This window comes from Sitophilus oryzae, unplaced genomic scaffold, assembly GCF_002938485.1.
Source record: "Sitophilus oryzae breed Bouriz unplaced genomic scaffold, Soryzae_2.0 scaffold_882_pilon_pilon, whole genome shotgun sequence".
NCBI classification, from domain to species: domain Eukaryota; kingdom Metazoa; phylum Arthropoda; class Insecta; order Coleoptera; family Curculionidae; genus Sitophilus; species Sitophilus oryzae.
The window spans coordinates 1,514,415-1,527,526 of record NW_022147508.1 but is presented as its reverse complement, the minus strand read 5'-3'; the positions used below and the strand labels follow the sequence as shown (position 1 = coordinate 1,527,526).

Here is a 13,112-nt window from a genome sequence, read left to right as displayed (position 1 = left end):
TTAAGTGGTTGAATAAGCTGAAAATGATGATGAAATAGCTAGACCAAATTAAATATTAAATTGACATAACGAGCATTGCATTTGTTATTTGTTTTTATCAATGACTAAATCATTGGTTTTTATATAATTAAGTACGGACTTTACGGGCAGTAAGATGACGTAAGTAGCCGTCATAGCATAATATTAAATTCTCATCAAAATTTGTTAGCGAATAATTTGACGCAAAAGAAAACATTTTAATATTAAAGCGCCCACGCAAATTGTAGTTAACAGTGAATTAAATTTAATCGGTTTGCCTTAATTCATAAATAGTTTAAAAATAAACAGTTTCTTTGGTAATTATAAAAATTTTTAAAGGGGTTTCAACTAATTTGACATTTATCGTTTTATGTTAGGTATATTCTTACATAGAAAATATTGTATATTTTATTTTAAGCCGTTACACATCTTGATTTTTTTGTCTAATTGATAGCAATTAAACTGTTTTTGATTCTTATCACCTTGCCTTTATTTTCGATAACTTATAATATAATATCATTAATATTGTATCAATTTCATTGTGAACATTTACCTTTTTTTCGACAGTAATTACTAAACTTCTTATCATCTCTTGTGATTAGTTGATAATAATTTCTTAATCATTTTCTTTGGAAAATTCTTGTACAGTGGGTTTGTTTATGCTTATGATTTAACATCATGTTCAAGAATGTTGTTAAGCCTACACGATACATTGGTTACATTAAGGATATTGTGAGGTATTTTTTCTGTGTAATATAATCAATTGATTTACCTTGATTACAACTTTTATTTTGAATGTTTCTAGTTCGATCTCAATCGTGGTCTAGATCTACAGATTAAAGTTTGTTGTTTTCAACGAGCACGCTTTTCTGGCGGCAGTAAATTTGATGATTTTTTTAGTGAGCTCCGGAAAGGTTTCTTAAAAGATGAACAATTTTTTGTTCTATCTTTTAAGATTTCAATTTCTTTTTCATTTAAAAAAATCATCCCGATACACTCACTTTTTTGAGCCACCCTGTAGAAGTTAAAATATTTTCCTGAAATAAATATACCTCCAAATATACTTTAGGCTTGTATTTAAACAAAATTCCTAAGTTTTTTTTTGTTCTAGGAGCTACTGTTGTCCAACACACTGTATAGAGAGACTTTTTTTATATAGCCATATCAAATAAACCTTTAGTCACAATAATCTTGAGCGGCACAACGTTGCCCACTTTTACATATTTTCTTTTAATCAAAACATTTTAGGAAACAAAAATAAATTAATTATAAATATATAAACAGTTTATTGTATTTACATCAACAAAACTCACCTTCTTAAATGCACTTAAGGAACAATAAAGGGCCATTACTAGCACTTTCCCGTTGTTCCAATTTGACATTTTTTGTCGCAGAGCTACCACCTGAAACCCCAGCGGTAAATTTAAATTTCAGTTAGTCAGCCCGACGCCAAATATGTCCATGGTTGGCAACAATGAATTTAAAAATTGCGTCCTCGATTACGTGACTAAAAGTTTAATTGGTATCAAATATAGATCACATCCTTTTTCTAGGCAAGAAAACTCAAAAAAGTGTAAAACTTGTGAAACGCTTTTATGCATTTCATTTAATGTTCCATCTCGAAATTATGTTCGCAAACATCAGATTTGGATTCGGTGTCCCAAATTTTGAGAAGTTAACCGTTCGACAAGTTCATACTACTGCAATAATTAGAAACTATTTCAAAACTTTTCCACCAAAGATACAACTTGACTACAGTAGATATTAAAAGTAGCTTAATCTTATTGATGATCTAAGTTTCTATTTGAATATATCCGATGATATTCTGACGTAGAGAAAAAAAGTAGGAATGAAAACGCACCCACGCTAGTCGTCAAACAATGAATGGGCTTTTAATTGGACTACTATCGATTGATTTACCTGCGGGTCGCCGGATTTTGTAGGTGAAGGAGTCGCTCTCAAGGTTTTCTAGGTCTGTGTGTGTGTGCCGGCGTGTTGCGCCTAGCATCGATGAATGGATTGCCATGAATTATTTATGGGAGTTTTATGACCAGGTCTCGCTATTTATTAGGGTATATTTTTAGAACGTTTTTTCTATATATTAATAATAGTATATTGTTTTATTAGGAGTAAAAATGACACTTTTTGCGACGAAGCTGTACGTTTGAAAGTCATTTTTACTCCAAATAGAAAATACTATTTTTTTACATGCAACTTTTTAAACAATTGCATTTTTTTAAACAATTTCAAGCGTTCCAAATAATATATAAATATTTAAAAGTAATACCTTGTCTGTAATTATATATCGACAAACTATGGTTACGCTCGTTGAATTTGACACTTTATGTCAGTTTAATAATATATTTTCGTACTTTTGGCGTAAAAATGCTTCACTTTTATGCATAGGCGTTAATGACTTTATATTGTCAATCACGTCGCAAAAATTAATACTTCTCTGACGTTTGAAAAAAATACTTTTTTTTACCTCGGCTGTATGTCGGACTCGCTAACGTTCGTCCGTCAAACGTACAGCCACGTTACAAAAAGTGTCATTTTTACTCCTAATAAAACATTATACTATTTTACTTATTGTATTACGATTGGATTTACTGTGTCTCCAAATTCAGAGTTAGGTATATTTTTTAATAAGTGATTTATTCCATCTTATATAATTTAACACTATTCGGACTAGGGTTTCCAATTTTTGGAATCGGGATCCCGGGTTTGCCTGTCAGAATGAGAAATTTAATCTAAAAAAATACTTACTAAAAATACAGCTACATCAAACAAAAAATGAAAAAAGAGCTTTATTAAAATTGACAGAACAAAGTAACATTCATATTTAGTATTAATTTAAAAAAATCTATTCTTGTAGCAAAAAAATAGCAAACATGGAAATTAACTTATAAGTATTGACGTTCTGTTTCATTATCAACAGAGCTGATATTTTGATTAGTATAAATAAAATATGATCTTTGAAAGACTAAAGTGTACAAAGTTGAATCATTTTAAATTGAGTATTTACATTTTTCGAGATTTTTGGGATCCCGGGATTTAATATCGAGATATCGAGGTTAAACATACACCGGGATCCCGAGATCCCGGTTTGGAAACCCTAACTCCGACCTATTCAAATATTGATAAATATATTTTTTACATTGAAAATTGATTCTTACTGTTCAGGATTTAACTTGTAACAATTAGTAGATAATAAAAGCACACATTCACTGGTTTGCGAACACTGTGCCAGTAAAAGTTCATTACTTTTACTGGCAGTACTAAACGCGATCGGGGCTGTAACGCAGTAACCATCAATTCGAAGTTGGTCAGAGAATGCCTAGAGAAGCTCAACAAATTAGGCAAAGAAAATGAATTCCTCCTACTCTGGGTGCCTGTACAACAAGGGATAGAAGGCAGTGAAAAAGCAAACGATCTAGCTAGAAAAGGAGCGAACACCACTAACTGAACCAGAACCCTCCCGTTTTCCAAGCGGGAACCAACTGAAAGCAGAACTGAAGAATCTGGAAGACTTCATTCCTAATGGGTGTCCTCCAACGGTCCAACGGTCTAAGACACTCGAAAAAGTTCTTCAGAACTTACGACCGAGAAAAATCATAGGTTTTCCTTGATTTAAGTAAAAATCTTCGGATTGTCACGGGGTTTCTAACAGGACACTGTCTCCTCAGTAGGCTGAAGCTGAGAAACAACGACGAATGCAGATTCTGTGAGGAAAATGAGGAAACACCAGAACACCTTATCACTGAGTGCGCCGAGGCGACGACCCTTCGTGCAATGAACTTTGGTAAGGCTGATGTCGAGGATGGAGAGCTGGCCTTTTTTGTTAAAGCCCTGAGACTGTATGATGAGTTATAACTCGTTGCAACTCAAGAGAGGGGAACATACACTACTATATATACAGTAGATCTGTAAGGTCGCGGTGATTAACTCCCCTCCTAAACATTCTACATCCTACAAAAGTTCATGGCACAATAAAAGTGAACATTTAAGTAGGTACTGTTTATTAGTAAAAAGTTCACTATTATTAGCGAATGCTAAAAGTCTGCTTAAATTTAAGCAGAGAGCAAACTAAAGTTTTTATTTTATAACCAGTTTATGTTGGTGAAAAAAAGAGATCTATTAAGATGCAAGTGAGGAAAGTAGATAATTACAACGGGAAGCTGTTAGCTGAAAACCAGTAAAATTTATGCGATGCGGTTTCTATAATTGCTTCGGATGTAGGATTTCCCACATTGTCCTTAACAATCGTTTAATTAAAACAGGAAATAATACGTATTATTATTCATAGAAAGAGATTGCTTTAGCTTTTCTAAGATGTCATCCGTTTGCTTTGCAAGAACTAATTAAACCAAAAACGTCAATAAAGAACTGAAAGTTAAATAATACCCCAGATAATAACGTGTCACACGTGTGATGAAAAAAAAACGGTGTCAAAGACAGCTGAGGAATGATAATAATATTAATTTTAGCGAGGTCAATCTAATCCTTTGACATAAAACTTGTCAAACATTAACGCTAGTTATAGAAAGATTAAAAAGAGATAGAACGTTTCCAGGCAGTCTAATTTCAAAAAGCCATATTTGTTCTGGAATTTTAAACTACACGATTTAAAAATCATTATAATATAAATATATTAGGTTTTTGGTTTTTAGTATTACAATTTTCATTTATCGTTGTTTTACTAAGATATTAGGTATAGTCAAGTTGTATTTTTGGTGGGAATGTTTTATGGTAGTAACTCTAATCTATATTCAAAATAAAAGTAAACAAAACAAAGCTGCAAATTGATTTTTTTTTCTGCGTTTGCGCTCTTGTGCTATTATACAGGGTGGTCGGAACTGTATTCTGGAAATTTCGGCAGCATATTCCGCAGATAAAAATTAGTAAAAAATGTTCTTATAAATGTATGTCCTAAAATGCTTAGTTTTTGAGATACAGGGTGTAGAAGTTTCATTTTTATTTCGAAGTTTTCCAAATAATTTGTGTAGTAACGTCAATATTTGGATGAAAATTGGTATCTGGGAGTTTTTTGACAGAAGAAATTTGATTTTGATGTCAATATGACTCCTATTGATAGGGGGCGCCATCTACATGTGGTTTAACTATTTTGAAGAGCGATAACTTTTCGTCCGTACCTGTATAAAACTACTCTGGGAAAAACTATACATTTCCGTGATTTTTTACGTCAAAAATGTCTCTTGGTAAAAATCGCTACGAGCAACCGTTTTAATGCATGTCATTTATTGCCAATAAATGACAGAATTATTACCAAAAAACAATATTGTCAAAAAAAGAAATAAACATGTTGAGTAGATAATTGCTTGACTAAAATGATAAATTTGGGAAAAAACTTTTTATTTTTTTAAATTAATCATAAGTTTTTCTTCGAAAAAATGATGATAGAACAGTTTCTGTTGAACTTTTGGCACAAAACATTTCAAATTTATGATTTCAGTCTTATAACTATTTAGTCAACATCGAGGTCAACATGTTTAATTTATGTCAATGATGACAGGTATTGATAATTTTATAATTTCGACTCCAAATATCTCAAGAACTTTTACTCGTAGCAATTTTTACCAAGAGACCTTTTTTAAGTAAAAAACGTCGTAAATGTATATTTTTTTACTCAGTATAGTTTTAGTACGGGCGAAAAGTTATTACTCTTCAAACCAGTTGAAAAATATGTTGGTGGCGCCCTCTACAAATAGGAGCCATATTGACATCAAAATCAAATTTCTCACGTCAAAAAACTTCCTGACACCAATTTTCAGCTAAATATTGACGTTAAGTACTTCAGAAATTATTTGGAAAAAATCGAAATAAAATTGAAACTTCTACAGCCTGTATCTCAGAAACTAAGCATTTTAGGACATACATTTATACGAACTTTTTTACTTATTTTTATCTGCAGAATATGCTGCCGAAGTTTCCGGAATACAGTTCGGACCCTGTATAGTCATGTATTCTCTTATTTGACAGACTTTATCTCTTTCAACAAAGCCTGGACGATAGAATGAATTTATTACCGATACTTCTTAATTCATACGCGTTCACTTCTGAATTCATTTGAATACTCTGTGTGATGCAATGGTCTTTCCTGAAGCAGACTATAGTTAGGCTTAAGTATTAGCTTTAAGTTAATTTGTGTAAGTAAATGCGTTCGGTGTATGACGCTGACATCTTAATCTTTTTATTTCTGCAAAAACTCCATACTAATTACATCCGGATATCCTCCTATATTCCCGAATCGGCATCAAGAAAAATAACGGCAGCAGTCGCTAAGCCGGCCAAAAATAAACCTCGAGCTATATTCCTTTTTTATCGTTTCCTGCTGGACATTTTTTTCTTATGCATTTGGATATTGATCATTTGTGTTCACACCACAGATCTATGTATTAGTAACAAGGCTTTTGTTATATTTTCTAATTATTGCAGTATTCTAAAATGAACGAATGAACTTGTCGAAGGGTTAATTTCTTCTCAAAATTTCGGTACAGTATTGCGAGAATCCTCATTATTTACTGCTATTGCTGCGATTTTGAGCACAATCCGGCAATTGCGACGTGATTGCTCTCGTTATTGCAGGATGAGGATTGCATTGTCATTGCATAATGATTTTAAATGATTGCATACGATACAAATGATTGATTACGATTGCAGGTGATTGTGGGTGACTGAGATGGATTTTTGGTACGTACTTATATTAAAAATTATCTACGTTAAGATAATTTAATATAAGTACGCAGCAAAAACACATTCATTCATTACTATGATAGTAAGACCCATGATTACCTATGGAGCAGTTACTTGGTATACAAAACTAGAACAACGTACAGCAAGGCAAAACCGTACAAAGTACAGGGACTGGCCCGACTTTGCATCAAAGGAGCCATGGGAACATGGCCAAGTACATCAATGGAGGTCATTCTAGACCTAACACCACTGCACATTGTCGTCGGTATGTCAATGCGATAATGATTAGAATGGTCATTAACGAAAACAGTACTGGAAGAATTGTCAGCTCAGCAGCTTCGAACACCCTCAAAAGGAAAATTTTACTCCTCCAAGTCCCAGTGGATGACATACCAAGAATGTAGAATAACTTTGATTAACACCTCACTGTAGTATTGAGCAATAAAAAGGATTGGAAGAGGGAAAGGTTTGCTCAGCAGGTGAAAGACCAAATCATAACGTGGTATACTGATGCGTTCAAAACCAAAGCAGGGACAGGGATAGGAGTATTTAGGTCGAAAACTAAATACTCCCAACCAATAGGCATCTACTCCATCGTCCTTCAGAAATCTAGGCTATGGAAAGATGCGTACAACTCATATAGGAACTATCGGAAACAAGAAATAACTTAAAATCTTATCCGATAGTCAAGCAGCCTTAAAAGCGATCATCTCAGTAACCATCAATTCGAAGTTAGTCAAAGAATGCCTAGAGAAGCTGAATAAATTAGGCAAAGATAATAAAATCCTCCTACTCTGGGTGGCGGTCCATCAAGGGATAGAAAACAATGAAAAAGCAAACGATCTAGCTAGAAAAGGAGCGAACACTTCGCTAACTAGGCCAGAACCATTCTGTTTCTCAAGTGGTAACCAACTTAAAGCAGAACCAAAGAATCTGAGACACTCTATTCGTAACCTGGAATGGGAATCGTCCAACGGTTTGAGACACTGAAAGATATTTCTCAGAAATTACGAGAAAAATCAAAGTTTTACTTGATTTAAGATTGTTCTTACAATCTTCTTGGGATTGTCGCAGGGTTTCTAACGGGACACTGTCTCTTCAGCGAACACTTCAGTAGATTGAAGGAACAACTAAGGAACAAGGGCGAATTCACGTTCTGTGGAGAAAACGGGGAAACACCAGAACACCTCATCACGGGGTGCACCGAGACCACAACCATTCTTGCCATGAAGTTTGGTACGACTGATATCGAAGATGAAGAACTAACCTCTGTGAAACCATCTCAGATACTGACGTTTATCAAAGCCTTTGACTGTATGATGAGTAAATTATAATTACTGTGTACTGTAATTAACCCATTATAATTTAAGAAAGGGGGATACGCTGTGAGATCGCGGTGATTAGCTCCCCTCCCATACATTCTACATTCATATTAATATTAAACACTTGTAGAAAAAATATTACAGTTTGCAAAAGTAAATTTTAGAGGTACTTTCTCTAGGTATTATGTGCAAGGGGTTTAAAAAATTAGTAATGAGTAACAGAAGAAAATTTTTGTTGTATCAGTCTCTCATGTTCATCATTAGCTAAGTTAAAGAAAATTTAGTTAAATAAACGAAAAAATCCTACAGATTAGTCTTCTTTTTACTGGATGGAATAAAATTGGGCCATAAATCTTATACTGTGATTTTATCCTGTTTTAAAGTAATCATTTCCTTGTTTCAGGTACTTTCTACAACCCCGGTCTAGTAAAAACCGTCCATCGTTGACCAATTCGACGCCGCCCGGTACCAGACTGTCCAGCGATAACAGTCTCGGTTCCTTACGACTGCAGATCCAATACACCGAAGACAGGGTGTTTCCTGCTGCCGTTTACGATCAGCTCAGGAATCTGCTATTGCAGAGCGCTCATATGCAGGTAATCTATTGTTGTTATGAATGATTCCTAATAAAATATTCAATTAAATACGGACGGCAGCAGATACAGAACGCGTTGTAACTAAAAATGTTTTATAATAAAACGACGATCCAGCGCTCGACGTTGATCAGCCTCATTGTGGCTAAGCGAGAATAAAAACATATTTAGTCAAAAATGGTTGTGACTAAAACTGTTTTGCTCTTTCTGTGTGTGGCCTGGCTAAAAGATACACAATGCTACATAGATGCACCATATTAAAATTTATTAAAATAACAAACAATACTTTTGTCGACAAAATAAACGCTCGGAGAAGGATCGATATTCGAGGCAGTGCTATGACCAATAGGTTAGTGTACTACTTCGATAAATATCAATTGCTTCTACTGTGTACTGTATTTTTTTTGTATTTCATCTACAATCCTCCCAGGTACACGTATTTTCGGGCAGTTTTACTCAATGTCTTCAAGCTATATTTCTATGTTCGTTCTACTACGCATTTCAAGAGAATTGATATTTTCTACTGTTTTTTTTCATGGTTTCTCTTAATTCTGGTTGCTTTTTTAATATGACAGCTTAAAGAATCATAATGAATAGTTTAAAATTCAGGTCGTAAATCCTGATAGAAGTCATTCGTGTTTTGGAATATTCTACATTACTTTTTATTTGGTTCTTACTAAATTCCTGCCCTGGACTGTTTTATCTAAGGCGAGTTAGAAGGCTTTTTAACATCTAAATAAGTAAGATGCAAACTGGAAGTCGAGGGCAATGTTATCCAGCAAGAAATGAAGTTTAAGTATCTAAGCATAGAAATCTCAGGATATGGTGATGTAGAGGCGGAGGTGCGAGAACGGACAACGAAGGCAACCAGAATAGCAGGATGCCTGAGTGACACAATATAGCGAAATAAAAACATTGAGGTGGAAACTAAAGCAAGAATTTACAAGGCAACGGTGCGACCAATAATGACATACACTGCAGAAACTTGACCTGATACAGCGAACACTGAACAACTACTAGAGACAACCGAAATGAGAGTACTACGCAGAATAGCTGGAAAGACGCTTTTGGATAGGGAGAGAAATGAAAGCGTAAGAGCATGCAAGGTGGAAAATGAAAATGAGTGGGTTACTTCAGTAGAAAGGAAGAATGGAACGCGCATCAGCAGAATGGACAACATAAGGATAGTGAGAGTTGCACGCGACAAATCATCGCTAGGTCGCAGAAGCTTAGGACGTCCACGAAAACGATGGAGCGACAACTTGTCAGTCTAACCGGTAGAGACGACGAAACCAAACCGGCGATTCGCCTAGTATGAAGAAGGAAGAATTAAAAGAAGTAAGTAGGCTGACTGCCAACTTACTTTAATGCTACGAATCCTTCCAATTGGACTTATGTAAAGTTTTCTTGGTTCAAGTCAACCGGATGCCGCCATATAAACAACTTTTATGGATGTTTCGCGCGTCTCACTTTTGACTTGGCTTAAAGCACACTTAAAGCCAAGCCAAAGATCCTTGGATTAAGTACACTTTGACGCTGCGCGCCTCACTGCTCAAAACATTTGATACCATCCAAGCAGCGTGCCAGTGGATGTGATGCAGGTACATTTGTATCGTGTCAACCGGAAAACGTCCTGTCAAAAAGCGTTGTGTTGATGCTCCAATAAAAGGGCAATGTGACCTATCTAGTAAACCTTTATTCTATTAAAATATTTAATACGGACTGTAACAAGGAAACATAAACTACAAAACTAATCTCTGCTAGATTCTGATCCGCAAAAGCATTTTTAGCAAGATTTTTAGCAATCTAGTGAAATAACATGTACCGTCTTGTATAATATGGTACTAAAAGACTATCGTACCTGTATTTCTGCAAACCAATCTCTGGTTTTGTTTTAAATCAAAGTAATTTAGTTTCAAGTATTGTAAAATTATATCGCGCGTTTCCTATATATTTTTCAAATCAAATGTAATTTTCCTTTGTCTGCGTCCGACAATTCTAAAGACGTTACATATTTAAGTGGGTGATTTAATAAATAAATCACACGTGGGTAGAATCGTTTCGTTATAATACATTCTAATAACGGTTTATGTAGTTAGTTAATTCAACAAGTTTTTTTATGGTTTATTAGATTTTTTTCTATGTAGCAAGTTTGTGAAGAATATGAATATCTTCAAACCCTTGATAAATTGTTATATTGAACCAATATCAATTAATTTAAAAAATTAACGTTGGTGAAAAAAAGTGGGTGAATGTTAAGACAATTAACGACTACGTCCACGCACTAGACATTGTTTTATCCAATTTTTTATTTAATTTTTATTGAATTATCTGAAAATTTAGTATTAAACATTATACTATCGATCTTTAGATAGATTTCTCAATCAGTATATTTAAGCATCAGTTTTTGGATTTAAGAACAAATCAAAATATTTTAGAAAATGTCAAATTCATGACTAACCGAAAAAAATTAAAATTTACACTTTTTTTCCGTTCCATTTGAAAAAATTGAGATGTGATTAAAAATACGATTTGGGCATCTTTTAACTGACCAGGACAAGACGCAAAAAACAATAGACGATCAAATTTATTTTTCCAAGGCATCTTGATTAAAATTAGTGTTTTTAACACAGCCATAACATTCTAGATTGAAATTTAAAATACGATTTTTTTAAGCGAAAATGTCAAAAGTTACCATATGATATGCCATTCTATTCAGAGTGTAATTTTCTATCGAATAAAGTAAAAAAAATACCGAGGGTGTTATTTAAAAATCAAAAGTTGTAGGTCACGGTGAAACAGGAAATGACTAAAAACAATTGAATACGTCAATCAATCCTAATTTATGTCATATACTATGTCATAGCCTACCAAATCTCGTTTTTTATCAGAAAAAAAAATAAAAAAATTATAGGGGTGAACCCTCGGGTAAAACACTTTTGAGAAACACCTGGTATATTATGATCGTGGCCCTAGGAAAATAATATCTTCTCTATACATACATAATATCAGAGAGAAAATGCAATCACAGTTTACTATAAAATGCTTCAATAGACCACAAAATTACATTCGCAACAATATCGCAAATCGCAACTCCTAAAAATTCAAACTCGCAGATAGAAATCACGGTCCCAGTTTACAAAATCACAATCGCAGCAAAGTCACAACAAAGTCGCAAATCGCAGCTATAGTAATGCAGGTTGCCTAAATTGAAACTTGCAAATAGAAGACATCGCAATCGCAGTTTTCTATGGGCCAATCGCAGGTTGCAATTGCAATTTTAAAATCGCTGAATTGATTCGCTCGATTGAATCGCAGTTTGCGATTTCTTGCTCATCTCTACTTTTTAGTGCTTTATAATGTAATTAAATGTCATTAAACCAAAGCTGTACCGAACGTTACAGAATTATTAGTTCTGTAAATAGTCCTTATAGAAATTTTTTGATTTTTAGTAATAAACTGTTATTTATTTTCGATTTTAGCCTATCACAGCCACGCCAGTGTATATTTTAGGAGAGATAATAAATAAGGTGGAGATTGCACAACCATTGGTGAGGATCTTCTTGGACTGCGGCAAAGTAGTTCCGGTGATAAAGTCACTGGCGGCTGTGGAAATCAGCAGTGTCACGTAAGTTGTTTTAAATATTTTTTTTCTTCTGTTAATACAACACATACTTTATGGCTAAATATACAGGGTGGTCCGAATTGTAATCGGGAAACTTCGGTAGCATATTCTGCAGATAAAATAAGTTAAAAAGTTTGTATAAATTAATTTCCTAAACTGTTTCGTTTTGAAGAGATAGTGTTTTAGAAGTTCATGTTTAATTTCGTTTTTTTTTCTAAATAATTTCTGAAATAACGTCGATATTTGGATGAAAATTTGTGCCTGGGTGTTAATTGACATCAGAAGTTCGAATTCAGTGCTAGTATGACATCTACTTGAAAGGGGCACCATCTACAAGTTTCTTAATTGTTTTGAAGTGGACGGAAACAGAAGTATTTTCGCCATTTTTACGTAATCACGGGAATTACATTAATCGCCGGGACTTTATGATCCAGAATTCTGGAACTTTGACAGAAAAACGTTACGCTTTCAAAGTGACTAGTGAAGTTGTTAAGCAGAATCGTTAAGCAGAACGCTAAGACTAGATTTTGGTATTCTCATGCCATACGAATTGTTTTGTGGATACGCGTTGAGCACATATTGGCAGCATCACAATTTCTTAGGTATCTAATAGTCAAATGTGGATAAAACTATGAAAAATGTCAATGTTACGTGAATTTCATAACCTATTGTTGAGTTTATGAAGGAAATGTTGAAGACGCTTCTCAGCGTTTTCGATGTTTTGAACAATATTTCAGGAGCTGACTTTCTAGATGCATTTTATCCATTTTTTCAAACAAATTCCATTTTGGCATACAAAGAACTGCTACGCTTTTTACAAGAAGCTTACCGAAAAACTAG

At 34.0% G+C, this 13,112-nt stretch overlaps 1 protein-coding gene across 2 annotated transcripts in view; it reads left to right on the top strand.

Annotated features, from left to right (window-relative positions):
• LOC115890528 (GTPase-activating protein) overlaps positions 1-13,112 on the top strand; it is a 57,027-nt gene that overhangs the window by 12,596 nt on the left and 31,319 nt on the right. For both annotated transcript variants that reach the window (XM_030910774.1, XM_030910773.1), the window contains exons 4-5: positions 8,458-8,650; positions 12,130-12,275. In XM_030910774.1, coding sequence (XP_030766634.1) covers positions 8,458-8,650; positions 12,130-12,275 — 339 coding nt within the window. The remainder of the gene's footprint in view (positions 1-8,457; positions 8,651-12,129; positions 12,276-13,112) is intronic.